General features: G+C 42.6%; 2 protein-coding genes across 2 annotated transcripts; both read right to left on the bottom strand.

The window, feature by feature from the left end:
* Positions 1–529: 529 nt before the first annotated feature.
* Positions 530–17,997, bottom strand: LOC311129284 (angiopoietin-4-like; the record flags this gene model as incomplete). Its single annotated transcript, XM_084161570.1, has 5 exons — positions 530–855; positions 3,055–3,243; positions 3,446–3,563; positions 3,792–3,883; positions 17,913–17,997. The coding sequence occupies 5 exons, from the start codon at positions 17,995–17,997 to the stop codon at positions 530–532; spliced, it is 810 nt and encodes a 269-aa protein (XP_084017696.1).
* A 2,627-nt stretch (positions 17,998–20,624) lies between these two features.
* On the bottom strand, positions 20,625–24,903 carry LOC311129085 (angiopoietin-4-like). The gene is made up of 7 exons (XM_084161354.1): positions 24,695–24,903; positions 22,812–22,890; positions 22,690–22,717; positions 22,489–22,580; positions 22,155–22,272; positions 21,820–22,008; positions 20,625–21,652 (listed from the first exon to the last, which is right to left on the bottom strand). The coding sequence occupies exons 2-7, from the start codon at positions 22,875–22,877 to the stop codon at positions 21,351–21,353; spliced, it is 795 nt and encodes a 264-aa protein (XP_084017480.1). The 5' UTR covers positions 22,878–22,890; positions 24,695–24,903; the 3' UTR covers positions 20,625–21,350.
* Between the last annotated feature and the right edge of the window lie 3,059 nt (positions 24,904–27,962).

Genomic DNA, 27,962 nt, shown 5'->3' with positions numbered 1-27,962 from the left:
GGTAGGCTTTGAAATACATCCACAGGTACACCTCCAATTGACTCAAATGATGTCAATTAGCCTATCAGAAGCATCTAAAGCCATGACATAATTTTCTGGAATTTTCCAAGCTGTTTAAAGGCACAGTCAACTTAGTGTATGTAAACTTCTGACCCACTGGAATTGTGATACAGTAAATTATAAGTGAAATAATCTGTCTGTAAACAATTGTTGGAAAAATTACTTTTGTCATGCACAAAACTATAGTTTGTTAACAAGAAATTTGTGGAGTGGTTGAAAAACGAGTTTTAATGACTCCAACCTAAGTGTATGTAAACTTCCGACTTCAACTGTATATTTTGAAACTCCATTGGATTTTTGCCCAAAGCAAAAAATTAAAACAATTACTGAACATAATTAATGATGGTTTTTATTTTATTTTATTAAGTTAAAGATAATAGTTTCAGTATAGTTTTGTTTGTCAAACCTTGCCTTGTTTATTATTTTACTTTTAGTTTACGAAATTGTTTTTTCAAGATTTGTTTTCATATTAGTTTGCTGTAATAATCTTCTTCCACACAGACTTGATCATCATGCGGCTGGCTCGGGCCGAGTATGGGGCAGGTCCTTTCCAGGTCTCCCAGTGGAGGCCGGAGGCCCAGCCGTTGTGTTCGCCGGCGGGGTGCCAGTCGCCGTTCAGGCTGGCGGAGCCACAGCGGCTGTACCACCACCCTCCTCCTCCCTCCGAGAAGCTGCATGTGTTCTCGGCGATGTCGCCAAAGATGCAGGGCGAGCAGCCGTCATTGTCCTTGTCGGTTGTGCTGAAACCAAAGCCATTCTGGTCAATGCCTGTGTAATTCCCACGGATGGCATCACCTACAGAGAGACAGGGAGTGATGAAGAGAGAGTACATCAGTTCTACTTCACTCTTAATTGTATTGACTTCCAAAGCATACACCATCTAAGAATATCAACCCAGCATACATACAGTGGGGAAAAAAAGTATTTAGTCAGCCACCAATTGTGCAAGGCCTGTAATTTTCATCATAGGTACACGTCAACTATGACAGACAAAATGAGAAAAAAATTCCAGAAAATCACATTGTAGGATTTTTTATGAATTTATTTGCAAATTATGGTGGAAAATAAGTATTTGGTCAATAACAAAAGTTTCTCAATACTTTGTTATATACCCTTTGTTGGGAATGACACAGGTCAAACGTTTTCTGTAAGTCTTCACAAGGTTTTCACACACTGTTGCTGGTATTTTGGCCCATTCCTCCATGCAGATCTCCTCTAGAGCAGTGATGTTTTGGGGCTGTCGCTGGGCAACACAGACTTTCAACTCCCTCCAAATATTTTTTATGGGGTTGAGATCTGGAGACTGGCTAGGCCACTCCAGGACCTTGAAATTGTTCTTACGAAGCCACTCCTTCGTTGCCCGGGCGGTGTGTTTGGGATCATTGTCATGCTGAAAGACCCAGCCACGTTTCATCTTCAATGCCCTTGCTGATGGAAGGAGGTTTTCACTCAAAATCTCACGATACATGGCCCCATTCATTCTTTCCTTTACACGGATCAGTCGTCCTGGTCCCTTTGCAGAAAAACAGCCCCAAAGCATGATGTTTCCACCCCCATGCTTCACAGTAGGTATGGTGTTCTTTGGATGCAACTCAGCATTCTTTGTCCTCCAAACACGACGAGTTGAGTTTTTACCAAAAAGTTATATTTTGGTTTCATCTGACCAAATTACATTCTCCCAATCCTCTTCTGGATCATCCAAATGCACTCTAGCAAACTTCAGACGGGCCTGGACATGTACTGGCTTAAGCAGGGGGACACGTCTGGCACTGCAGGATTTGAGTCCCTGGCGGCGTAGTGTGTTACTGATGGTAGGCTTTGTTACTTTGGTCCCAGCTCTCTGCAGGTCATTCACTAGGTCCCCCCGTGTGGTTCTGGGATTTTTGCTCACCGTTCTTGTGATCATTTTGACCCCACGGGGTGAGATCTTGCGTGGAGTCCCAGATCGAGGGAGATTATCAGTGGTCTTGTATGTCTTCCATTTCCTAATAATTGCTCCCACAGTTGATTTCTTCAAACCAAGCTGCTTACCTATTACAGATTCAGTCTTCCCAGCCTGGTGCAGGTCTACAATTTTGTTTCTGGTGTCCTTTGACAGCTCTTTGGTCTTGGCCATAGTGGAGTTTGGAGTGTGACTGTTTGAGGTTGTGGACAGGTGTCTTTTATACTGATAACAAGTTCAAACAGGTGCCATTAATACAGGTAACGAGTGGAGGACAGAGGAGCCTCTTAAAGAAGAAGTTACAGGTCTGTGAGAGCCAGAAATCTTGCTTGTTTGTAGGTGACCAAAAACGTATTTTCCACCATAATTTGCAAATAAATTCATTAAAAATCCTACAATGTGATTTTCTGGAGAAAAAAAATCTCAATTTGTCTGTCATAGTTGACGTGTACCTATGATGACAATTACAGACCTCTCTCATCTTTTTAAGTGGGAGAACTTGCACAATTGGTGGCTGACTACATACCTTTTTTCCCCACTGTATCATATGACATACAGTACCAGTCCAAAGTTTGGACACACCTACTCATTCAAGGGTTTTTCTTTATTTTTACTATTTTCTACATTGTAGAATAATAGTGAAGACATCAAAACAACGAAATAACACATATGGAATCATTTAGTAACCATAGAATTGTTAAACAAATAAAAATATATTTTAGATTTTAGATTCTTCAAGTAACCACCCTTTGTGTTGATGACATCTTTGCACACTCTTGGCATTCGCTCAACCAGCTTCACCTGGAGTGCTTTTCCAACAGTCTTGAAGGAGTTCCCACATATAGTTTTGATGTCTTCACTATTATTCTACAATGTAAAAAATAGTAAAAATAAAGAAAAACCCTTGAATGAGTAGGTGTGGCCAAACTTTGACTGGTAGTGTATGTGTGATGTGTAGAGGTCCCATTGCTGCCACCAAATGTGAATAAACTATAACACTGAAGTAAATAATATGACCACTGTCACCTTGTGCTGTTGAAATTCATTGTTACCTGCGTTGCCTCTGTAGGCTCCAACGTTCAGATAGTAGGCCTCGTTCTCCGTGCCCAGACGGAAGTCGCTGTACTCAGCAAAGGCAGTGGCCCCTTCAAAGTCCCACAGGTCGACCCGCATAGTCGATCTCAGCCCCCTGCCCCAATTGGTTAGAGCAAACACCTTACTCAGACCCAGCCAGTGGTCCTCTAGGAAACAACAGGGAAGAGAACTAAAATGGGAAAATGTAAATGCACTGCAGTATGGGGAACCCTCTATGATAAGTTGACTTAGAAGAAACATTATAAACAAAAATACATTTCAATATTTGTAACATTGGTTCAGTAATCTACACAGTTCTCACTATCAGTTGCAGGTGGAATGTGAGGTCTCAGAGGGAACCTTCCTTACTCTGTAGATTCCCAAAGCCTTGTTCGTACTTGGCCCACTTCCTGTTGAAAAGAACCTCTGCCCCGGAGCGCCTCTGAAAGACTGTCCAGCCTCCATCTGCCAGCATTTCACAAAACACCTGTATACAATATCAATGTAGTTTTGAATCAACAATGTTTTTGACAAGTTGTTTTGTTGTGAACAAAAATGGTCCAAGAATGGAACCCTGTGCAACTCCAGTAACTCTGGCAAGCCTGACGACACCTTCAACATTCTGTAGCTAAGCTTTACTTCCCCAGTGTGGTTGTGTAACCAAATGACAACAGTAGATATAGTGCCTGGCCTAAATATTTTGATGTTTCCATACCTTAAAGGGGGATGTGACTCCTGCAGGCTGAATGACATACACTCCACTGGTGGCTTGAGGGGAGAGAGTTTTGATCTGTGTGCAATCAGTCCCTGAAACAAACAAACACACATGCACATACACAAGAACATATTGAAATAGGCAGGGGTCAGGTAAAGAATGGCTGTCTCTTGTGTTTTTAATGTAAGTAAAACAAATAACTGTAACCCTTACCTTGAACAACTAAAGGTGTTTTCTGGCCCTGTACAAAACCAGCAGATAAGTAATGGTTACTCCCAGCTTTAAAGGAATAACATGTTTCTCTGTTTATCAGTGTTGACTGACTGTGTACTTACCTGAGTCTGGTCAGTGATGCAGATGAGACTGACCACCAGTCCACAAAAAAATAATATCCTATTCCACATTTTGTCTGATTTTCTGAGAGAAAGAGAGGGAGAGAGAGAGGGGGGGGGGGGAGAGAGGGGGGGGGGGGAGAGAGAGGGGGAGAGAGGGGGGGAGAGAGCGGGAGCGATTAAAATGTCATTTTATTTTCAGCTTTTTCCTTTTTATTGGTATCATTGATATCACCTGAATTTTGTTATTGTAATCCCACAAATTATGATATTTTAGAAAGGGCTAAAAATACTGATATTAATGTCTAACTTATCTAAAATCTTAGAAACTAGTGGCAAATATCACAACATTATCACAGAGAACCTGAAACGTCACCATTCCCACTCCATTCACAACAGAGTGGTGACCATACATGTAACCTTGAAATTCAGTTTGACCAAATAAGGGAAAATTAAATAGTTATAGTAAAAAAAATGTTCTTATGCTGCCATCATTAGACATTTCACACAGGATAAATATTATGTAAATTATTATAATCACAAATTAGAAATATGCCTGCATGTGATTCATAAATGTACAGAAAACCTACCTTCTCCTGTGTATTCCTTTACAGTCTATGGTCTACTCCCAGTCAGTTGAAAGTTCATTCAGAGAGGGTTTCCTGTAACTCTATTTATTTAGGTTGAGGGTGCGGATCCGTAGGTAACCGCCCGTTCCGCCCCGTCCCACCCCCATGGATCCCCTGGAAAGATCCGTATCATGTTCTGAGCATGTGTTTCTTTACCTCAACCTAATGCACAAATTGTTGTGGTCACCCTCCCTTCACATTTCTCACTGTCAATCGTGAATTAGAATTCTTCAAGTTTTTCTGGTGAAACGTCCATGCAGCATCTGCATGCCAACCATTTGATCTCAATCAGTTTCATGGGAATATGCATTTAGATCTTTTTAGTTATGTAGTGTGCGAATTTGAGAGAAGATGGTGTTAACAGACTGTAGCATACCAGTGTTATTTTTTCAATCAAAGCACATAATTTGCCTAATGGCGCGTGCTGTTAAGTTGTGGCTGCATGAGAGAAACATTTGACCATTCACACAATCATCCTAAACTGTCATAAAAAAAGTGTTTTTTGTCTTACTGTAACATTATACTATGCCTTACTCGGTTATGTTATGTAATACACTATCACTATGTGATCTTGCAGACACTGACTCAGCTTTGATCTAACTTCATTAAACGAGCACCATTCGCCAGAGTAGCGTGTTCTTTAAGAATAGAGCAGAGACTGTGCGTAACTTCAGGGCCTTTAGCCCCTAAAGAGGGGTCCAGTAAAGTTGGATCCGCAGTCGCTCCGATTTATTCATTGACTCAAGCATCACCTACTGTACATACCCTCACTCCACATTTCCAGTAACAGTTTTCAGTCGCTTGACCTGACGAACATCTGTGTTGGATTGAAATGTCGTCAATAAAGGTGGTAAATTGGGAGCATATTCAGTGTGTGGGCCTCTCTGTTCTTTTCAAGTGTTGTCAGTTGCCTCACAGTATGACAGATAGATAGTTAATGTTGTTGCAAAAAACACTCCACCACCACGTCCTTGTGCTAATGTTATTGTGTGCTCTGTGAGCCCTGTCGCTGTCTAAACTCACAGCCCGCCCCAATTACAAACAGCAAGGAATACATCCAGCACAATCCAATGAGCAAGGAATAAAATAAAGTATGTGTGTATGTGTTTATCTCTCAAATGTCTTTAGATGTATACTATTCACCCCAAATACAATTGCAAAGTGTTTCAAATGGTATTATTTATGTATCAGGGTTGGTGGATTACTTGAAAAATTGAATCAGTTACTGATTACAGATTACATGACAATAAAAGTAATTAGTAACATAATCCATTGGATTACGCAAAATGATTAACGTACTTTTGGTAATCTGATTACTTTTGGACACCTCAGTTTATGCTGTAGACCGATCAGTTCCCTCTCTAACTCTGCTCTGTGGATGCTCTTTCCACAGTTGTATCCTCAGTGTCCAACACAGATGGTCTAGTACGGGATGGATCCTCTGTGACTCTGCTCTGCAAAAACTCTGACATGAGTAATGCTTGCTGGAGCAGAAAAATGTAATTGGTTTCGATGCGTTGAACCCATAGTGAAGGTATCAGGACCCAACATTTTTTTTGTCCTGACACACCCTGACACCAGTCTCAGAGGTGACCAGATGGGTATCCTACGAAGCAGGTTTGAGGTGTTAGTGAGGTAACTCTGCAACTCGGAATAACCGGTCTTACAAAAGTGGCTCACCTTTTAGCCAGGTAAATTTCTATGGCAACGAATCCTTCAGAACTAACTTCACTGAACTCCACTTACCCTGAATGAAATTACTGAGCCACGAGTTGAGGACCAATGAAATCAGATTCCCTCCCTCTTGCAAAGAATGCATCATCATCCCTTTCATTTGAGGAAGACAACTTATAAAATATTTAATTAATCAAATGTATTTTTGTGTGTAAAAAAATATTAATGTTAAAATATATCACATTACACATTTAGTAATGACAGAATACATTTTAAACTTCACGCACAGTAACACTTTTGTATGACAATACAATACATTTATTGATAGGAGTGGGAAAAAAGTGCTTGTGGTTGTGCATTGATAAGCACACCAAAGTTGCCATTAACGATAAGTAATAAAATAAAGACAGCACTTCCATAAACCTATTTCACACCATAGCCTGCGGAATTTGCAAGATAACTTTTTCTTTCATTTGGATTTCAGCAATGTGGCACTGACTCGCCCATGGATTGATGTTTTAACATTGTCTCAATTAAGATTTTGGTGTTTGAATAGCCATGTGCGACATGCAGTGGTGGATAAAGTACCCAATTGTCTAAATAAAACATTCCTTATATTAAGCAAACCAGACGGCACCATTTTCTTGTGTTTTTAATTTATTTACAGATAGCCAGGGGCACACTCCAACACTCAGACATCATTTACGAACGAAGCATGTGTTTTTAGAGAGTCCACCAGATCAGAGGCAGTAAGGATGATCAGGGATGTTCTCTTGATAAGTGCGTGAATTTGACCATTTTCCTGTCCTGCTAAGCATTCAAAATGTAACGAGTACTTTTGGGTGTCAAAAGTTTTGTGTTTTTTTATAGGGGGAATGGATCAGCTTAATATTGCAGATAGATTGTATCTTCTATCAATGTAATTGTCTGCATCACTTCCAATCCCCCATGTTTTTTTTAATATATATACTCCCCTTTATTACTTTTCAACCCCACCATCCTTTCCCTACTTGGAGTAAATTAGTGAACAACAATGCCCAGGCCTCTACTTCCGGTCTATACTTACTATCTACACCTTATGGACAGAGTTAATTTTACAATAATTCTATTATATATATATATATACAGTGGGGAGAACAAGTATTTGATACACTGCCGATTTTGCAGGTTTTCCTACTTATAAAGCATGTAGAGGTCTGTAATTTTTATCATAGGTTCACTTCAACTGTGAGAGACGGAATCTAAAACAAAAATCCAGAAAATCACATTGTATGATTTTTAAGAAATTCATTTGCATTTTATTGCATGACATAAGTATTTGATCACCTACCAACCAGTAAGAATTCCGGCTCTCACAGACCTGTTAGTTTTTCTTTAAGAAACCCTCCTGTTCTCCACTCATTACCTGTATTAACTGCACCTGTTTGAACTCGTTACCTGTATAAAAGACACCTGTCCACGCACTCAATCAAACAGACTCCAACCTCTCCACAATGGCCAAGACCAGAGAGCTGTGTAAGGACATCAGGGATAAAATTGTAGACCTGCACAAGGCTTGGATGGGCTACAGGACAATAGGCAAGCAGCTTGGTGAGAAGGCAACAACTGTTGGCGCAATTATTAGAAAATGGAAGAAGTTCAAGATGACGGTCAATCACCCTCAGTCTGGGGCTCCATGTAAGATCTCACCTTGTGGGGCATCAATGATCATGAGGAAGATGAGGGATCAGTCCAGAACTACACGGCAGGACCTGGTCAATGACCTGAAGAGAGCTGGGACCACAGTCTCAAAGAAAACCATTAGTAACACACTACGCCGTCATGGATTAAAATCCTGCAGCACACGCAAGGTCCCCCTGCTCAAGCCAGCGCATGTCCAGGCCCGTCTGAAGTTTGCCAATGACCATCTGGATGATCCAGAGGAGGAATGGGAGAAGGTCATGTGGTCTGATGAGACAAAAGTAGAGCTTTTTGGTCTAAACTCCACTCGCCGTGTTTGGAGGAAGAAGAAGGATGAGTACAACCCCAAGAACACCATCCCAACCGTGAAGCATGGAGGTGGAAACATCATTATTTGGGGATGCTTTTCTGCAAAGGGGACAGGACGACTGCACCGTATTGAGGGGAGGATGGATAGGGCCATGTATCGCCAGATCTTGGCCAACAACCTCCTTCCCTCAGTAAGAGCATTGAAGATGGGTCGTGGCTGGGTCTTCCAGCATGACAACGACCCGAAACACACAGCCAGGGCAACTAAGGAGTGGCTCCGTAAGAAGCATCTCAAGGTCCTGGAGTGGCCTAGCCAGTCTCCAGACCTGAACCCAATAGAACATCTTTGGAGGGAGCTGAAAGTCCATATTGCCCAGCGACAGCCCCGAAACCTGAAGGATCTGGAGAAGGTCTGTATGGAGGAGTGGGCCAAAATCCCTGCTGCAGTGTGTGCAAACCTGGTCAAGACCTACAGGAAACGTATGAGCTCAGTAATTGCAAACAAAGGTTTCTGTACCAAATATTAAGTTCTGCTTTTCTGATGTATCAAATACTTATGTCATGCAATAAAATGCAAATGAATTACTTAAAAATCATACAATGTGATTTTCTGGATTTTTGTTTTAGATTCCGTCTCTCACAGTTGAAGTGTAACTATGATAAAAATTACAGACCTCTACATGCTTTGTAAGTAGGAAAACCTGCAAAATCGGCAGTGTATCAAATACTTGTTCTCCCCACTGTATATATATATATATATTATTATTATTTTTGCTCTTGAACTTCTTCTACTCTCAACCTCTCCGATCATTTTCATGATGTACATCCGGTTTGCTTCTATATGCCATATCTTTCTAACTGTGCTCTTTCCCAAAAGCTCCCAACATACAACCTATATACTTATTATGGACACAGTATGCTTACATTATTAGCTATCTTTGTTATTATTTGTTGTTATTTGTTATTAGTCCCATCCTTCAACTCTATTCAATACCTCCCATCTATCTCTTAACACCCCATATATGATTTCTATTTGCCATATATATTTCAACCGTACTGTGATGTTTTACAAAAGTTCTGAACCTTTCTATTCTCATTGCTTCTACAGATTGTGAATTAAAAATAAACATTTTTGCTAAAAGTATTATTATATTATTGATTGATTGACTATGACTTTTCAGATCACCCAGTAATGCTATCTGCAAGGTTAGTTCCAGGTAAATATTGCAATCCTTTAGCCATTCCTGGACCTGTGTCCAAAAACAAGCTACAAATGGACAGAACCAAAACAAATGATCTAATGATTCTGTCTCTTCACAGCAAAATCTGCAGAGCTGGGAAGATTGTATCCCCCATATAAATAACATTCTATTGGTAGGAAGAATTTTATATAATAATTTAAATTGAAAGATTCTAATTTTTGAATCCGGTGTCGTTTTGCGTGTCAGTTCATAAACACTATGCCATGGGATCGGTACGTCAAAGATCTCTTCCCAACTATTTTGCAATCTATATGGGACGGCTGTCAATCCTTTGGTCCTTAAGTGAAACTGACAGGGACGGCTTGTTCAATAGGGCGATATGGGCGACGCACTGCCAAACGGGAAAAGGAAGGGATTTTTTTTCTAATCAATTATATCACGGCAACAGCAGTTATCAGTGTTCACGTCTGATCTGCCAGCCACTAAATGTCAAATCAGGCTAAAGTCGTGCTTCAAATGGCCCCGCCCGTTTTTGGGGCGATTTCAGTCAAGTTGAAAATCGCCCAGAAGTCTCTCATAGCCTGTCATGTAAAATCTATTTTTTTCACATTTCAAAGCTTTCAATACATTCTCTATGGGTGTCTGTGGGCTTGCACTTACGCGCTTTCGTCATACGTGACGTAACGTTGAACGTAACTAAGACAATGGCGGCTATCAGCGTCTCTGTTGCGACCTGCAGTGCGGCGTTATTTTATGTTTTTAATTTGTAGACTTAGTTTACAAACATTCTGCCAACCATGGATTTCCAGTGGTTGGTTTTGGACTGATCTTGTTGATCGTGTACATACCCGCTACGAACGGACTAAATAATGAAAACGCTGCTGGCAGCTGAATCCCAATACAGCTGGGAGACTTGGCTGGATGAGTCCCGGACAGAGAAGTGGAGCCGGCCACCTTCACCCTGGTCAGAGCGGACCGCGATCCTGGTAAGAGAGCGACTCTGTACCCCGACATTGAACTGCTTTCTGTGTCATTGCGACCTTACTATCAATTCAATTCAATTTAAGGGCTTTATTGGCATGGGAAACGTGTGTTAACATTGCCAAAGCAAGGGAAGTAGATAGTAAACAAAAGTGAAATAAACAATAAATATTAACAGTAAACATTACACTCAGAAGTTTCAAAAGAATAAAGACATTTCAAATGTCATATTATGTATATATACAGTGTTGTTACAATGTGCAAATAGTTAAAGTACAAATGGGAAAATAAATAAACATAAATATGGGTTGTATTTACAATGGTGTTTGTTCTTCACTGGTTGCCCTTTTCTTGTGGCAACAGGTCACAAATCTTGCAGCTGTGATGGCACACTGTGGTTTTTCACCCAGTAGATAAGGGAGTTTATCAAAATTGGGTTTGTTTTCGAATTCTTTGTGGATCGCTGTAATCTGAGGGAAATATGTGTCTCTAATATGGTCATACATTTGGCAGGAGGTTAGGAAGTGCAGCTCAGTTTCCACCTCATTTTGTGGGCAGTGTGCACATAGCCTGTCTTCTCTTGAGAGCCAGGTCTGCCTACGGCGGCCTTTCTCAATAGCAAGGCTATGGTCACTGAGTCTGTACATAGTCAAAGCTTTCCTTAAGTTTGGGTCAGTCACAGTGGTCAGGTATTCTGCCACTGTGTACTCTCTGTTTAGGGCCAAATAGCATTCTAGTTTGCTCTGTTTTTTTGTTTGTTCTTTCCAATGTGTCAAGTAATTCTCTTTTTGTTTTCTCATGATTTGGTTGGGTCTAATTGTGTTGTTGTTGTTGTTGTTGTTGTTGTTGTTGTCCTGGGGCTGTGTGGGGTCTGTTTGTGTTTGTGAACAGAGGCCCAGGACAAGCTTACTTAGGGGACTCTTCTCCAAGTTCATCTCTCTGTAGGTGATGGCTTTGTTATGGAAGGTTTGGGAATCGCTTCCTTTTAAGTGGTTACTATCTGCCCCGTGAGTTCCCCCAATTGTTTGTTACCGTTGTGTACTGTTGATAATCACAAGTTTACTGGAGAACTGAGACCAAGTAGAGACTTTGGACAGGGTGGATATGGTATAATAAAGGCAGTTTATTCAGAGGTAAAGATATCTGGAATCGCGTGCACGGACTCGTGCACGTGTGTAGGTCACCTAAATCATCAGAAAAATTGCCCCTCCTGAGAATTTTTTCAGGAGCCGCCACTGGAAACTGATATACTTTTTTATTTATCACAGTTTTCCTTAACCAATTATGTTATTTAATGCAAGGCCGACAGACAAGTTCCTTACTTTCTCCCCCTTCCACTTTCCTCTTCCACTTTTGCGGTAAGGCTGCAATTAATTGGTTGTAATTTTGGGTAGAGCAGACATTTCCATATGTTTTTGTTAGCTGCATGTGCGTCATAACTCCACCAGTCCTACCGATGATATCATTTACGAAGATTATTGTCACACCCTGGCTATGGGACTCTAGTTGTTGAGCCAGGGTGTGTTTGTTCTATGTGGTGTGTTTCTATGTTGGGGGTTCTAGTTCGTCTATTTCTATGTTTTGCCTGAGTGACTCCCAATCAGAGGCAACGAGTGTCAGCTGTTGGCTGGTTGTCTCTGATTGGGAGCCATATTTAAACTGTATGTTTTCCCTTTGTGTTTGTGGGTTTTTGTTCCGTGTTCGGTCATTGTCACCGTGGACTTCACGAGTCGTTTCTTGTTTTGTATTTGTGTTTACACTTTAACTAATGAAAGTATGTTCGTTCATCACGCTGCGCATTGGTCTCTCCCTGACGATCGTGACAGAAAAACCCACCATACCAGGACCAAGCAGCGTGTCCAGGAGCAGGCAGCCTGGACATGGGAGGAGATATTGGACGGGAAAGGGTCCTGGACCTGGGAGGAGATCCTGGCCGGGATGGATCGCCGGCCATGGAGTGAGACAGTTGAGAGGCGACAGAGAGAGGAGCAACGGCGTAAGCAGTGTCAGCGTCGGACGGTCGAGAGGCAACCCCCAAAAAAATTTAGGGGGGGGCACATGGCAGGGGCGACTGGGCAGCAGGAGGCTGCCACAGGGCGATTAGGTGAGGAGGCCACCAGGTTAAGGGGGCTACTGGCCCAGAGGGAGCAGGAGTTAGTGTTGCAGAGGATGGAGCTATTGGAGACGATAAGGGAAAGGGTGAGAAATGAGGCACGGCGAGAGGAACTCGGTAGGCAGCTGAGGGAGCGGAGGGTTATGATGAAACCCAGTCCCGCTCCTCACACCAAGCAAGTGGTGTGCGTCACCAGTCCGGTCCGGCCCGTTCCTGCTTCCCGCACTAAGTGTACGGTGCACGTCGCCAGCCCAGCCCGGCCTGTTCCTGTCCCTCGCACCAAGCCTACGGTGTGCGTCGCCAGCCCGGCCCGGCCTGTTCCTGCCCCTCGCACCAAACCTACGGTGTGCGTCGCCGGCCCGGCCCGGCCCGTTCCTGCTTCCCGCACTAAGTGTACGGTGCGCGTCGCCAGCCCGGCCCGGCCTGTCCCTGCTCCACGCACCAAGCCTACGGTGTGCGTCGCCAGCCCAGCCCGGCCTGTCCCTGCTCCACGCACCAAGCCTACGGTGTGCGTCGCCAGCCCGGCCCGGCCTGTCCCTGCTCCACGCACCAAGTTTACGGTGTGCGTCGCCAGCCCAGCCCGGCCTGTCCCTGCTCCACGCACCAAGCCTACGGTGTGCGTCGCCAGCCCAGTCCGGCCTGTCCCTGCTCCACGCACCAAGCCTACGGTGTGCGTCGCCAGCCCAGCCCGGCCTGTCCCTGCTCCATGCACCAAGCCTACGGTGTGCGTCGCCAGCCCAGCCCGGCCTGTCCCTGCTCCACGCACCAAGCCTACGGTGTGCGTCGCCAGCCCAGCCCGGCCTGTCCCTGCTCCACGCACCAGGCCTACGGTGTGCGTCGCCAGCCCAGCCCGGCCTGTCCCTGCTCCACGCACCAAGCCTACGGTGCGCGTCGCCAGCCCGGCCCGGCCTGTTCCTGCCACTCGCACCAAGTCTACGGTGCGCGTCGCCAGCCCGGCCCGGCCTGTTCCTGCTACTCGCACCAAGCCAGGGGTGCGAGTCGTCAGCCTGGTCCAGCCCGTTCCTGCTACTCGCACCAAGCCAGGGGTGCGAGTCGTCAGCCTGGTCCAGCCCGTTCCTGCCACTCGCACCAAGCCAGGGGTGCGAGTCGTCAGTCCGGTGAGGCCCGTTCCGGCTCCACGCACCAAGCCAGGGGTGCGCATCGTCAGCCCGGTCCGGCCCGTCGCTGCTCCACGCACCAAGCCAGGGGTGCGAGTCGTCAGTCCGGTGAGGCCCGTTCCGGCTCCACGCACCAAGCCAGGGGTGCGCATCGTCAGCCCGGTCCGGCCCGTCGCTGCTCCACGTACCAAGCCAGGGTTGCGAGTCGTCAGTCCGGTGAGGCCCGTTCCGGCTCCACGCACCAAGCCAGGGGTGCGCATCGTCAGCCCGGTCCGGCCCGTTGCTGCTCCACGCACCAAGCCAGGGGTGCGAGTCGTCAGTCCGGTGAGGCCCATTCCGGCTCCACGCACCAAGCCAGGGGTGCGTATCGTCAGCCCGGTCCGGCCCGTTGCTGCTCCACGCACCAAGCCAGGGGTGCGAATCGTCAGCCAGGTCCGGTCCTTTCCTGCCTCACGCACCAAGCCAGGGGTGCGCGTCGTCTGTCCGGCACAACCCGTGCCTGGGTCACCGGTGCCTAACCAGGTACCGGTCAACGGCTCCACTACGGAGTTGAAGCTAACCGCTCCTGCTACGTCCAGTCCAGCTCCAGCCAGCGGGGCCAGACCGGACCAGGGGCGCTATGGGGGGTTTGTTGGAGGGTGGTGGGCAAGCCCGGAGCCAGAACCGCCGCCGAGGAGGTATGCCCACCCAGCCCTCCCCTGTTTTGCTCTTTTTGAGGCGCGGTCGCAGTCCGCGCCTTTAGGGGGGGGGGTACTGTCACACCCTGGCTATGGGACTCTAGTTGTTGAGCCAGGGTGTGTTTGTTCTATGTGGTGTGTTTCTATGTTGGGGGTTCTAGTTCGTCTATTTCTATGTTTTGCCTGAGTGACTCCCAATCAGAGGCAACGAGTGTCAGCTGTTGGCTGGTTGTCTCTGATTGGGAGCCATATTTAAACTGTATGTTTTCCCTTTGTGTTTGTGGGTTTTTGTTCCGTGTTCGGTCATTGTCACCGTGGACTTCACGAGTCGTTTCTTGTTTTGTATTTGTGTTTACACTTTAACTAATTAAAGTATGTTCGTTCATCACGCTGCGCATTGGTCTCTCCCTGACGATCGTGACAATTATACCTTTTTTAAACATTCTGTCAAAAAATAAAGGTTTTTTGTCAATTAGTATATTTGAATTTAACCACAATATTTGTTGCATTATTTGTTCTGTCGTTTCTGGAGGATTAAATTGAAATTGCAACCAACTTTCTATGGCTTGTTTTAGAAATAGTGACATTTGGGAGATTATTTCCTTTTCAAATAACTGAAAGTGAGAGGTTGTAATCTGATTAAGGGAAAAAGGCCTTTCTTGAACATTGGGTGAGACAATCTTACTAATTTGCTTGAGAACCAGTTCGGATTTAAGTATAACTTTTGTATGACTGAAGCTTTTAGTGATAGGTCTAATGCTTTAATATTTAATAATTTCTGTCCTCCGAATTCATATTCATTATATAAATATGCTCTTTTAATGTTGTCTGGCTTGCCGTTCCAAATAAAATTGAATATTTTTTTCTCATATAATTTAAAAAACTGTTCGCTAGGCGTAGGCAAGACCATAAGCAAATAGGTAAACTGGGATAATACTAAAGAGTTAATCAGGGTGATTTTTCCACAAATTGACAGGTATTTTCCTTTCCATGGTAGTAAGATCTTATCTATTTTTGCTAACTTTCTATTAAAATTTATTGAAGTGAGATGATTTATTTCCTTTGGGATACGTATTCCGAGTATATCCACATCACCATCAGACCATTTTATTGGTAAACTACATGGTAATGTAAAAATTGTATTTTTTAGTGATCCAATACGTAATATAGTACATTTGTCATAATTTGGTTGTAATCCAGAGAGGTTAGAAAATGTATCTAGATCCTCTATGAGGCTGTGGAGGGATTCTAGTTGTGGATTTAAAAGAAAACATGAATCATCAGCGTACAATGACACCTTTGTTTTTAAGCCCTGTAATTCTAATCCTCTGATATTATTATTGGATCTGATTTTAATAGCTAACATCTCGATGGCCACAATAAATAGATATGCCGATAGTGGACAACCTTGTTTCACTCCTCTTGACAGTTTAAAACTTTCTGAGAAATAGCCATTATTTACTATTTTACACCTAGGGTTACTATACATGATTTTGACCCATTTTATAAGAGATTCTCCAAAATTGAAATGCTATCTAAAGATAGTTAATGGCAAGTAGTTTTAAGTCAACGTCCTTTAATTCTGGTCCAGGGAAAGTGCTCCCTTTCTAAGTATGTGTTTGCCTCCATTGTTCCTTGTGTCACTGACAGTTGTCACAAAGAGTATTTACTATCAACTCACTGCGATACTAGATGTTTGTCCAACGGTCACAAATTTCTGATTTTGGAACGTCGAATTATGGCAAGAATTTACTTGCCTTGTCAAAATAATTACATTAGCCTATCAAAATGATGATTTCAATTACACAATAACCCGGGTGAAGTTTAGCCAACGCTTCAACTTGGTTAAAAAATGATTGGCACGTGTGTTTTTCTGTTGCTCATTAGAAAAACAAGATTTCAGTCTTGGAGGTGTGTTTCCTGACCAATTCGGCATTTGGTTAATGATGTTTGTCCCCCATGAGACGCTGTAGCCTATTTCACTTCCTCAAAATCCCCAGAATGAATCTAAGATAACTCCATAAATCTGTAATTATTTTTTTGCATTGTAGCTAAGGTGTTTGGTGCAGTATTTCTCAAGTTAAAAAAATGCGCGATGTGTTGTCATATGGAAACCAAGTTGTAGCTGCTGGGCAGTTCTGTCTCACTGTCCATGCTATTGGGTAGAGAGCAATCACCGCAGCTGTTCACCCCATGTTAGTGGGCAAATTGACATTTTTAAATCAAAACCCAACGTTCATTTACCCGATGTGCACGGATGTTCCAAACTCAGTTGTAGATGACTGACTTTATGACCAAAAGTAGTAGTCAATCTTGACACTAGAATAACTGTTTCTGACTCATATCAATGCTACATAGGCCGTTTTCAAAGGGATTTGTTGCTTTTTAAAGGCAGTCACTCTTTAAGGTTAGGGCAATGGTTAAGGGAGAAGTTACACGACAGTTAGACCTAATCACGTGATTCTGCGCATGCGTGTAGCCAGCTAATGTCACCATGATATCGCCTACATGTGTAATCAGGGATTTATATTCACTGTGAAAGTGATGGCAGCTTATACTTTACTTCCATATCCTTTCCCATGCTGTTTTGAAAGGGCTTCAAAATTATGTAATCAAATTCATTAAAAACACTGTCATTTAAGATATTGTAGCGAACAGCAGGGCAGGGATGTGAACCAGGGATAGACACTAAGGGTTGCCCTATTGTCTGGGGGAAGTGAACTGAGCAGTCGTGCTAGTTGAGCCTGCTCTGAGGTGATTTAAAAACACAACCTAACTGAAAATAATTCCAGCCTAAAGCTGATTTTTCTCGATCCTCCCCGTTTTTTAAGTGAAAGTGAAAATGTAATTTATGGTATTCGAGAAGTTGAGCCTGCTCTGCAAAACACCCAAAATACAAATAATTTCACAACAGATATTTCTGGTTCCTCCCCTATGTGTAGGTAAAAGGCTGGCAATACTGTATATAGCATTTCTGCATATAAATAGCTAATTTACATTTTGGGTCAAGTGATCATAATCTTTGGGCAACCAAAAATATTCCTGACTTGCCCAACGAGCAACACAGTGTCCCGTGTGTATCAACAATGGTCCACCACCCAAAGGACATCCATCCAACTTGACACAACTGTGGGAAGCATTGGAGTCAACATGGGCCAGAATCCCTGTGGAACACTTTTGACACTGTAGAGTCCATGCCCTGACGAATGGAGGCATGTTCTGAGGGCAATAGGGGGTGCAACTCAATATTAGGAAGGTGTTCTCAATGTTTTGAAAACTCAGTATATATACAATTATGTTCTGCTAAATGGCATATATACGTTTTTTTCAATCACTTTGGCACATTTTTCAAATGTAGGTGGTATATTTACAAAACTCTTAGTACAAAAGTCAAGACTGATATCACTTGTAATGCCCCCTGTCTTATGTTCAGAATCTTTGATTGAGCACTCTTTGGTGTTGAACACATCTTCCACCCCTGAGTCATTCATCCGAAATATTTTTTTTTGTTTACGTAAAATACCATAGTTTAGTGACAAGATGCAGGCTTCCTTATTGTTCCAAGAATTTCTAAGCAAGCAGCTGGAGGAAGGGCTTTTTCCTAATGAGCTCGTCTTTCATGGAATGGTCTGCCGATCCATGTGAGAGACGCAGACTCTGTCTCAACCTTTTAAGTCTTTACTGAAGACCCATCTGAAGACTTACTGAAGACTCATCTCTTCATTAAGTCCTATGATTGAGCATAGTCTGGCCGAGAGGTGCAAAGGTGAACGGCAATAAGGCAATGAAGTGACGAACCACCCTTGCTGTCTCCCCACTCTCCACTGGGATTCTCTGCCTCTGACCCTATTGAGGGGGCTAACTCACTGGCTTGCTTGCGCTTGCCGTTGCCATCTCTTGGAGGGAGGTGCTACCTTGTCCCGGACCTGCTGTTTCAACTCTGTCTGTCTCTCTCTTTCTCTCTCTCTCTCTCTCTCTCTCTCTCTCTCTCTCTCTCTCTCTCTCTCTCTCTCGCGCGCTCTCGGGCCTGCTGTCTGGACATCTGAATGCTTGGCTATGAAAAGCCAACTGACATTTACTCTTGAGTTGTTGATCTGTTGCACCCTCTATAACCACTCCCCTTTGCGTCGTGCCTAAGAACAGCCCTTAGCTGTGGTATATTGACCAATATAACACACCGCCTCTGACCTTATTGCCTAAATATACAATTCCAGTGATACAACTAGTGGTGTATTTTTTTGAACTGTTAATGGTAACCACAGATCACGATATATATACAGTGCTATGAAAAAGTATTTGCCCCCTTTCTAATTTTCTCTACTTTTGCATATTTGTGATACTGAATGTTATCAGATCTTCAACCAAAACCTAATATTAGATAAAGGGAACATAAGTGAACAAATAACACAACAATTACATATTTATTTCATAAACAAAGTTATGCAACACCCAATTCCCCTGTGTGAAAAAGTAATTGCCCCCTTACACTCAATAACTGGTTGTGCCACCTTTAGCTGCAATGACTCCAACCAAATGCTTCCTAAGTCTCCCGAGTGGCGCAGTGGTCTAAGGCACTGCATCGCAGTGCTAGCTGTGCCACTAGAGATCCTGGTTCGAATCCAGGCTCTGTCGTAGCTGGCTGTGACCGGGAGACCCATGGGGCGGTGCACAGTTGTCCAGGGTAGGGGAGGGAATGGCCAGCAGGGATGTAGCTCAGTTGGTAGAGCATGGTGTTTGCAACGCCAGGGTTGTGGGTTCAATTCCCACGGGGGGCCAGTATGAAAAAAAAAAGAAGAAAAAAAAGGTATGCACTCACTAACTGTAAGTCACTCTGGATAAGAGTGTCTGCTAAATGACGTAAATGTAGTTGTTGATCTAAAATGTAAATGTAGTTGTTCCTTGTTGATCAGTCTCTCATGTCGCTGTGGAGGAATTGTGGCCCACTCTTCCATGCAGAACTGCTTTAACTCAGTGACGTGTGGCATTTCAAGCATGAACTGCTCGTTTCAAGTCCTGCCACAACATCTCAATTGGGATTAGGTCTGGACTTTGACTAGGCCATTCCAAAACTTCAAATTTGTTGCTTTTTAGCAATTTTCATGTAGACTTGTGTGTTTTGGATCATTGTCTTGCTGCATGACCCAGCTGCGCTTCAGCTTCAGCTCACAGAAGGATGGTCTAACATTCTCCTGTAGAATTCTCTGATACAGAGCAGAATTAATGGTTCCTTCTATTAAGGCAAGTCGTCCAGGTTCTGAGGCAGCAATGCGTCCCCAAACCATCACACCACCACCACCATGCTTGACCTTTGGTACTGTGGAATGCAGTGTTTGGTTTTCGCCAGGCATAATGGGACCCATCTCGTCCAAAAAGTTGACTCAAGTTTGCTAAAAAGCACCTGGATGATCATCAAGACTCTTGGAAGAACGTTCTATGGACAGATTATTCAAAAGTATAACTTTTTGGACGACATGGTTCCAGTAATGCCTGGCGAAAACCAAACTCTGCATTCCACAGTAAGAACATCATACCAAAGGTCACGCATGGTGGTGGTGGTGTGATGGTTTGGGGATAAAACAGGGTACGTTGATTTAGTAATCTGTTTTATTTTATTGATCCTTTATTTAACCTGGATCAGTCACATTGGGATTTTTTTTCCAACTGATATTTACTCCTGAGGTGCTTACCTGTTGCACCCTCTACAACCACTGTGATTATTATTTGACCCTGCTGGTCATCTATGAACGTTTGAACATCTTGGAGAACGATTTGGCCTTAATGGTCACAGCCAGAAGAAGACTGGCCACCCCTCAGAGCCTAGTTCCTCTCTAGGTTTCTTTCTAGGTTCCTGCCTTTCTAGGGAGTTTTTCCTAGCCACAGTGCTTCTACATCTGCATTGCTTGCTCTTTGGTGTTTTAAGATGGGTTTCGGTATAAGCACTTTGTGACAACTGCTGATGTATAAGGGCTTTATAAATAAAACAAATTAGATGTTTTATTGATTTTTCAAGTGAGCCCTGGACTTAATGTAGCAACGTGTAACAAAGATAAAGATCCATAATCAATCAAAGTTAGAAACCTGGCTCTAGGGTAGGAGAAAAACAAACCTATTTACTGGATGAGAAACCATGAATGATTTAATGTGCAATAAGTACAACGTTTATTTCACTATAAACACACACCATAGAATGCATGCATCCAAGCATGTTTACAGGGCAAAAATAATGGTGTCTGAACTTGATTGAAAATGGGCTAAGTTTGTGTTAAAGAAATGTTCAAAAAGTTATTATATTTAAAAATGCATACAGTATCAACATTCTAGAATATAAATTATGACAAACTATGTGATGAAACAGTTCACAAGTTAGATCTGTAGAATTGTTGCTGTGTAACAAATAAAACTTCCACAAGGTATTTTCTCTTCACTGAAAACATGGTGGCTCTGAGCATGGTGGACTTCAGACTTTAAATGGTCAAGTGTAAAAAAAACTATATTTTCTATTTCTGTCACATGTTGGCTCTGATTTGTGCATCATTATATAATACAACAAAGAGAATTGGATAAACAAAAAGATGAAGAAACGAATAGATGAAAAAGCGCAAATACAGTGTGTTGATTGGACAACAGGCCCAAATAAACAGACCATTCAAGCTAAAGCAATATGGCACGGCATGCAGGCATCACTCCATGGAACACATAGCTGTGTGTGTTCCAGTTCTTTTAATGGCTTCCTCTACTCATGCCCACTACTGTGCCACACTGCCAGGTGCTTCTCAGACCGGTGGTCATAAAGGAAAGGAGACATAGGCCTAGGAAACCATTTCAGATAAATTGAGACGTGGCCTCACACAGACTTGATCATCATGCGGCTGGCTTGGGCTGAGTATGGGGCAGGTCCTTTCCAGGTCTCCCAGTGGAGGCCGGAGGCCCAGCCGATGTGTTCGCCGGCGGGGTGCCAGTCTCCGTTCAGGCTGGCAGAGCCACAGCGGCTGTACCACCACCCTCCTCCTCCCTCCGAGAAGCTGCATGTGTTCTCGGCGATGTCGCCAAAGATGCAGGGCGAGCAGCCATCATTGTCCTTGTCGGTTGTGCTGAAGCCAAAACCATTCTGGTCAATGCCGGCGTATTTCCCACGAATGGCATCACCTACGGAGAGACAGGGAGTGATGAAGAGAGAGTGCATCAGTCCTACTTCTATAGAATATCAACACAGCATACATATCATATGACATATATGTGTGATGTGTAGAGGTCCCATTGCCATTTAAATAATATGACCACTGTCACCTTGTGCTGTTGAAATTCACCATTACCTGCGTTGCCCCTGTAGGCTCCAACGTTCAGCTTGTAGGCCTCATTCTCCCTGCCCAGACGGAAGTCACTGTACTCAGCGAAGGCAGTGCCCCCTTCAAAGTCCCACAGGTCGACCCGCATGGTCGATCTCTGCCCCCTGCCCCCCTTTGTTAGAGCAAACACCTTGTTCAGACCCAGCCAGTGGTCCTCTAGGAAACAACAGCAAAGAGAACTGAATTGAGAAGAGTAGAGTACAGGGAACCCTCTATAAGTTGCCTTAGATGTAAACATGAGTATTATAGACAAAAATTAGTTGCTGGTGAAATGTGATGTGCTCAGAGGGACCCTTCTTTACTCCGTAGATGCCCAAAGCCTTGTTTGTACGCGGCCCACTTCCTGTTGAAAAGAACCTCTGCCCCGGTGCGCCTTTGAAAGACTGTCCAGCCTCCGTCCGCCAGCATCTCACAATACACCTGTATTCAATAAAAATGTACTTTTGAATCAACAAACTGTTTTGTTGTGAACTAAAACGGTCCAAGAATGGAACCCTGTGGAACTCCCGTAACTCTGGCAAGCCTGGCGACACCTTCAACATTCCATAGCTAAGCTTTACTGCCCCTGTGTGGTTGTGTAACCAAATGAGAAAAGTAAATGTAGTACCTGGCCTAAATATTTTGATGTTTCCATACCTTAAAGGGAGATCTGACCCCTGCAGGCTGAATGACATACACTCCACTAGTGGCTCGAGGGGAGAGAGTTTTGATCTGTGTGCAATCTGTCCCTGAAACAAGGAAACGCACATGCTCATGCATGAACATATTGTAATAGGCAGAATGGTTTTCTCTTGTCTTTCCAATGTAAGTGATGTTTTGAAAATAACTAACACTTACCTTGAACAACTAAAGGTGTTTTCTGGCCCTGTACAAAACCAGCAGATAAGTAATGGTTACTCCCAGGGTTAAAGGAATAACATGTTTCTCTGTTTATCAGTGTTGACTGACTGTGTTCTTACCTGAGTCTGGTCAGTGAGGCAGATGAGACAGACCACCAGTCCACCAAAAATAATCCTATTCCACATTTTGTCAAATTTTCTGAGAGACAGAGGGAGAGATGAAAATGTCATTTTAGTTACATTTCTTCTGCTGTTTCCTGTGTGACCCAACGCTGTAAAAATGCAATGTTCCCTAAATTGCATCCTGTACAGGTCCCAAACTAAGAAATAATCTAAAACACTACATACTTCATCTCCTTAGACCCAGAGCTATCTCTTAGTAGTATTTGGTGTGTGTTAGTATGATTATTGTGGCATCAGTAACCTCTTATACATTAGAAACCTGTCCACTCATCTGCAACCACACTGGTCCCCTACACAAGCAAGCACATGTTGTTGGCCATCCATGCAAGTAAATTACTTGAAATATATATTTTTTCTGTCTTCTCTAAGATGTAGTGATTATGTAGAAAACAAGAAATTGAGAAACAAACAGAGCTACTGTAGTTTTGTAAGTGTTACAAAAATGCAACATTTGGCTTAAAGGGTTGCTAAACTGAGACACAGGGCCACATTCATTTATTGACATACAATTAGAGAGATTGTTTCCCTTCCAAATTCTGCAAATATGGACAATCAAATACTTCAGAAGTAACTTTGATGTCCCCTCTACACATCAAAATAACAGACATGTAAATCTTACAAAAAAAATACATTATATGCTTTTGATAGCGAAATACTTAAATTTGTATAGGTCGAGTTGTATCAGTTTGGCTATTTCAGATAAAATAGGACATCATTTCAGATGTATATACCATTAAACAATACACTGAGTGTACAAAACATTTGGAACACCTGCTCTTTCCATGACATAGACTGATCAGGTGAATCCAGGTGATAACTATGATCCCTTATTGATGTCACTTGTGATATCCACTTCAATCAGTGTAGATGAAGGGGAAGAGACAGGTTAAAGAAGGATTTTTAAGCCTTGAGACAATTGAGACAAGGATTGTGTATGTGTGCCATTCGTAGGGTGAATGTGCAAGACAAAATATTTAAGTGCCTTTGAACGGGGTTTGGTAGTTGGTGCCAGGTGCACTGGTTTGAGTGTGTCAAGAACTGCAATGCTGCTGGGTTTTTCACACTCAACAGTTTCCCATGTGTATCAAGAATGGTCCACAACCAAAAGGACATCCAGCAAACTTGACACAACATTGGGAAGCATTGGAGTCATCATGGGCCAGCATCCCTGTGGAAGGCTTTCGACACTGTAGAGTCCATGCCTCGATGAATTGAGGCTGTTCTGAGGGCAATAGGGGGTGCAACTCAATATTAGGAAGGTGTTCCTAATGTTTTGTACACTCAGTGTACGTTCCATCACATGTAAATGCTTTTGATACATTTTGATGTGATTTTAATAGATTTTCACAGTTTTCTTACCACCATTCTTTTCCTACCATTGAAGCCCAATGTTGCATTTTTTGCAACGTTTCCAGAAAAAACGGATTAAATAAGAAAATATGAATATTATCAAAATCTGAGGCAAGTATTTCTGAAGGGCAATCAATTGTTTTTCCTCATTTGGATCTATACTTGGGTCTCAAAGGGTGTCACTGTTATCACATTAACATTTGTTTATTGTAATCCCACCCACATTATTATATTTTTGAATTGACTAAAAGGACTGATAAGGAAATATCTAACTTATCCTAAACTTTTGCAAAATGTTGTGGCAAATATCCCCACATTATCACAGAGAACTTTAAACATATCCACTCCATTCACAAAACAGTAAATGCTGCCATCATTAGACATTTCACACAGGATAAATATTATGCAAGTTATTATATTGCAAATTTGAAATTGTCATTGTGTGATTCATATATGTAGAGAAAACCTACCTCCTCCCGTGTAGTCCTTTATGGGATATCGTCTACGCCCGGTCAGTTTAAAGTTCATTCAGAGAGGATTTCCTTTAAGCCTCTTTATTTATTGACTCAAGCACCGCCTACTGTACACACCCTCACTCCACGTTTCCAGTTTAGTGTTGTCAGTTGCCTCAAAGTATCACAGACAGTGCTCACAGACAGGGAGATTTCACTTAAGGGCCAATGGAAGGTTCTACAATGTGCAAACTCCTCCCAACCTGGGCACCGGGCCATGCAAAATGAACTTGCCCATAGTGTTGTTGTGGAAAAACACTGTGCTAATGTTATTGTGTGCTCTGTGAGCCCTGTTGCTGTTACTTAGAGCCCCCGTCCCAAAGCAAACACTCTTGAAATTCCAATGCTGGACTTTACAGGAAATTACAAACAGCCAGGAATACACACAGCACAGTCCAATGAACAAAAAATACAATAAAATAAAAGTATGGACACTCTTGTTACCAACTCCATATGTATTTATCTCTCAAATGTCTGTAGATGTACCTTATTCAAAAACAATTGCAGTGTTTGTCATGAGAATTTTGTTATCTCAATGGTTGAAGTCAACTACTTCTTAAATCTTTGAATAATTCCCAGAGGTTGTAAATCTCTAGTTTAAATAATAAATTAAACAAAGACCCCTTTCTGCAATGGTCAGCCTTTATTAATGAGAGCGCTCTGCCACAAAATGGACGCACAATATTTTTATACACACACATCAGAGGAAAAATCCCACCCCGCTTTAGGCGGGCTGTATTTTTCCACTGTACACATCTTGTAAGCTCACACCTGGGTTTAGCTCATGTGGTTATCCTCTGCTCTCCTGACCATCAGGTCACACACACACACACACACACACACACACACACACACACACACACACACACACACACACACACACATACACACACACACACATGTTCTTATCATAGCCTACTCCTTGCTCGGTCAGGCTGCATTTTCTCTCTATTCCCATACATAGTTATCGCTGTTCTCACAATATTCTGCAAGCCTTTCACTCCCCACCACAGTACATGTGTTAGTTAGACTGTATTTTGTGTGTTGGTTGTAGCTATCAGGACAGTCAAATCAAGCCCTTTTATGACAACACTCCAAATGAGGATAATATAATGTGGCACATTGGCTGCGTACTGAGCACTGTTCTGTATGTACTATAAATATTAAACAAACATACAACAATATCTACATTCTGAAAAAAAAATTGAAAAAGCTAATCTCAATCAAATCAAGAATAATTTAAAGATACAGCTGAATATAAAGTAATGATAGGTTTATTAAAATGTAACATGGTAGAGCAAGTTATCAATAAGCAATACCAAACCTGCTGTACATTAATATTTACATTCATAGTTTTAAAAGCACATCAAAGTGCAGAACAAACTCATTTTAAAGCATATTTTTTTCCACTTTCAACATATCACATAATATAAATTAACATAAAGTTGAAGTCAGAACTATACATACACTTAGGTTGGAGTCATTACAACTTGTTTTTCAACCATTCCACATATTTCTTGTTAACAAACTATAGTTTTGGCAAGTCGGTTAGGACATCTACTTTGTGCATGAGACAAGTAATTTTTCCAACAATTGTTTACAGACAGATTATTTCACTTATAATTCACTGTATCACAATTCCAGTGGGTCAGAAGTTTACATACACTAAGTTGACTGTGCCTTTAAACAGCTTGGAAAATTCCAGAAAATGATGTCATGGCTTTAGAAGCTTCTGATAGGCTAATTGACATAATTTGAGTCAATTGGAGGTGTACCTGTGGATGTATTTCAAGGCCTACCTTCAAACTCAGTGCCTCTTTGCTTGACATCATGGGAAAATCAAAAGAAATCAGCCAAGACCTCAGAAAGAAAATGGTAGACCTCCACAAGTCAGGTTCATCCTTGGGAGCAATTTCCAAATGCCTGAAGGTACCACGTTCTTCTCTACAAACAATAGGGACCACACAGCCATCAAACCGCTCAGGAAGGAGACGCGTTCTGTCTCCTAGAGATGAACGCACTTTGGTGCGAAAAGTGCAAATCAATCCCAGAACAACAGCAAAGGACCTTGTGAAGATGCTGGAGGAAAAAGGTACAAAAGTATCTGTATCCACAGTAAAACGAGTCCTATATCGACATAACCTGAAAGGCCGCTCAGCAAGGAAGAAGCCACTGCTCCAAAACCGCCATAAAAAAGCCAGACTATGGTTTGCAACTGCACATGGGGACAAAGATCGTACTTTTTGGAGAAATGTCCTCTGGTCTGATGAAACAAAAATAGAACTGTTTGGCCATAATGACCATCGTTATGTTTGGAGGAAAAACAGGGAGGCTTGCAAGCCGAAGAACACCACCCCAGCCGTGAAGCACAGGTGTGGCAGCATCATGCTGTGGGGGTGCTTTTTGCAGGAGGGACTGGTGCACTTCACAAAATAGATGGCATCATGAGGAAGGAAAATTATGTGGATATATTGAAGCAACATCTCAAGACATTAGTCAGAAAGTTAAAGCTTGGTCCAAATGGGTCTTCCAAATGGACAATGACCCCAAGCATACTTCCAAAGTTGTGGCAAAATGGCTTAAGGACAACAAAGTCAAGGTATTGGAGTGGCCATCACAAAGCCCTGACCTCAATCCTATAGAAAATGTGTGGGCAGAACTGAAAAAGTGTGTGCGAGCAAGGAGGCCTACAAACCTGACTCAGTTACACCAGCTCTGTCAGGAGGAATGGGCCAAAATTCACCCAACTTATTGTGGGAAGCTTATGGAAGGCTACCCAAAATGTTTGACCCAAGTTAAACAATTTAAAGGCAATGCTACCAAATACTATTTGAGTGTATGTAAACTTCTGACCCACTGGGAATGTGATGAAAGAAATAAAAGCTGAAATAAATCATTATCTCTACTATTATTCTGACATTTCACATTCTTAAAATAAAGTGGTGATCCTAACTGACCTAAGACAGGGAAGTTTTACTAGGATTAAATGTCAGGAATTGTGAAAAACAGAGTTTAAATGTATGTGGCTAAGGTGTATGTAAACTTCCGACTTCAACTGTAACATTGTGTGAAATCTAGACTCAAAATCATTATAAAAAAAAAAAAATGGATTCAAGAGATTGTGTGTAGATATGGTTTTTAACCAATGTTCTAAGATCAATACCATTTGTGGGTGTTAGTCAGATGATCAATGATTATGTTTCTGAATGTATGAGTTTATTTGTTT

The sequence above is a fragment of the Coregonus lavaretus genome, assembly GCF_964263955.1.
Source record: "Coregonus lavaretus genome assembly, chromosome: 5".
NCBI classification, from domain to species: domain Eukaryota; kingdom Metazoa; phylum Chordata; class Actinopteri; order Salmoniformes; family Salmonidae; genus Coregonus; species Coregonus lavaretus.
Note: the sequence above shows the minus strand (reverse complement) of the source record. Positions and strands in the feature narration are given on the sequence as shown.

Bases quoted from the DNA above. Each gene is read 5' to 3' on its own strand.
- LOC311129085 (XM_084161354.1), bottom strand. From the start codon at position 22,877: ATGTGGAATAGGATTATTTTTGGTGGACTGGTGGTCTGTCTCATCTGC. The intron at 22,718-22,811 runs GTAAGAACACAG...GGTTTTGTACAG, and splicing joins GCCTCACTGACCAGACTCAG to GGCCAGAAAACACCTTTAGT. The intron at 22,581-22,689 runs GTAAGTGTTAGT...TCCTTGTTTCAG, and splicing joins AACACCTTTAGTTGTTCAAG to GGACAGATTGCACACAGATC.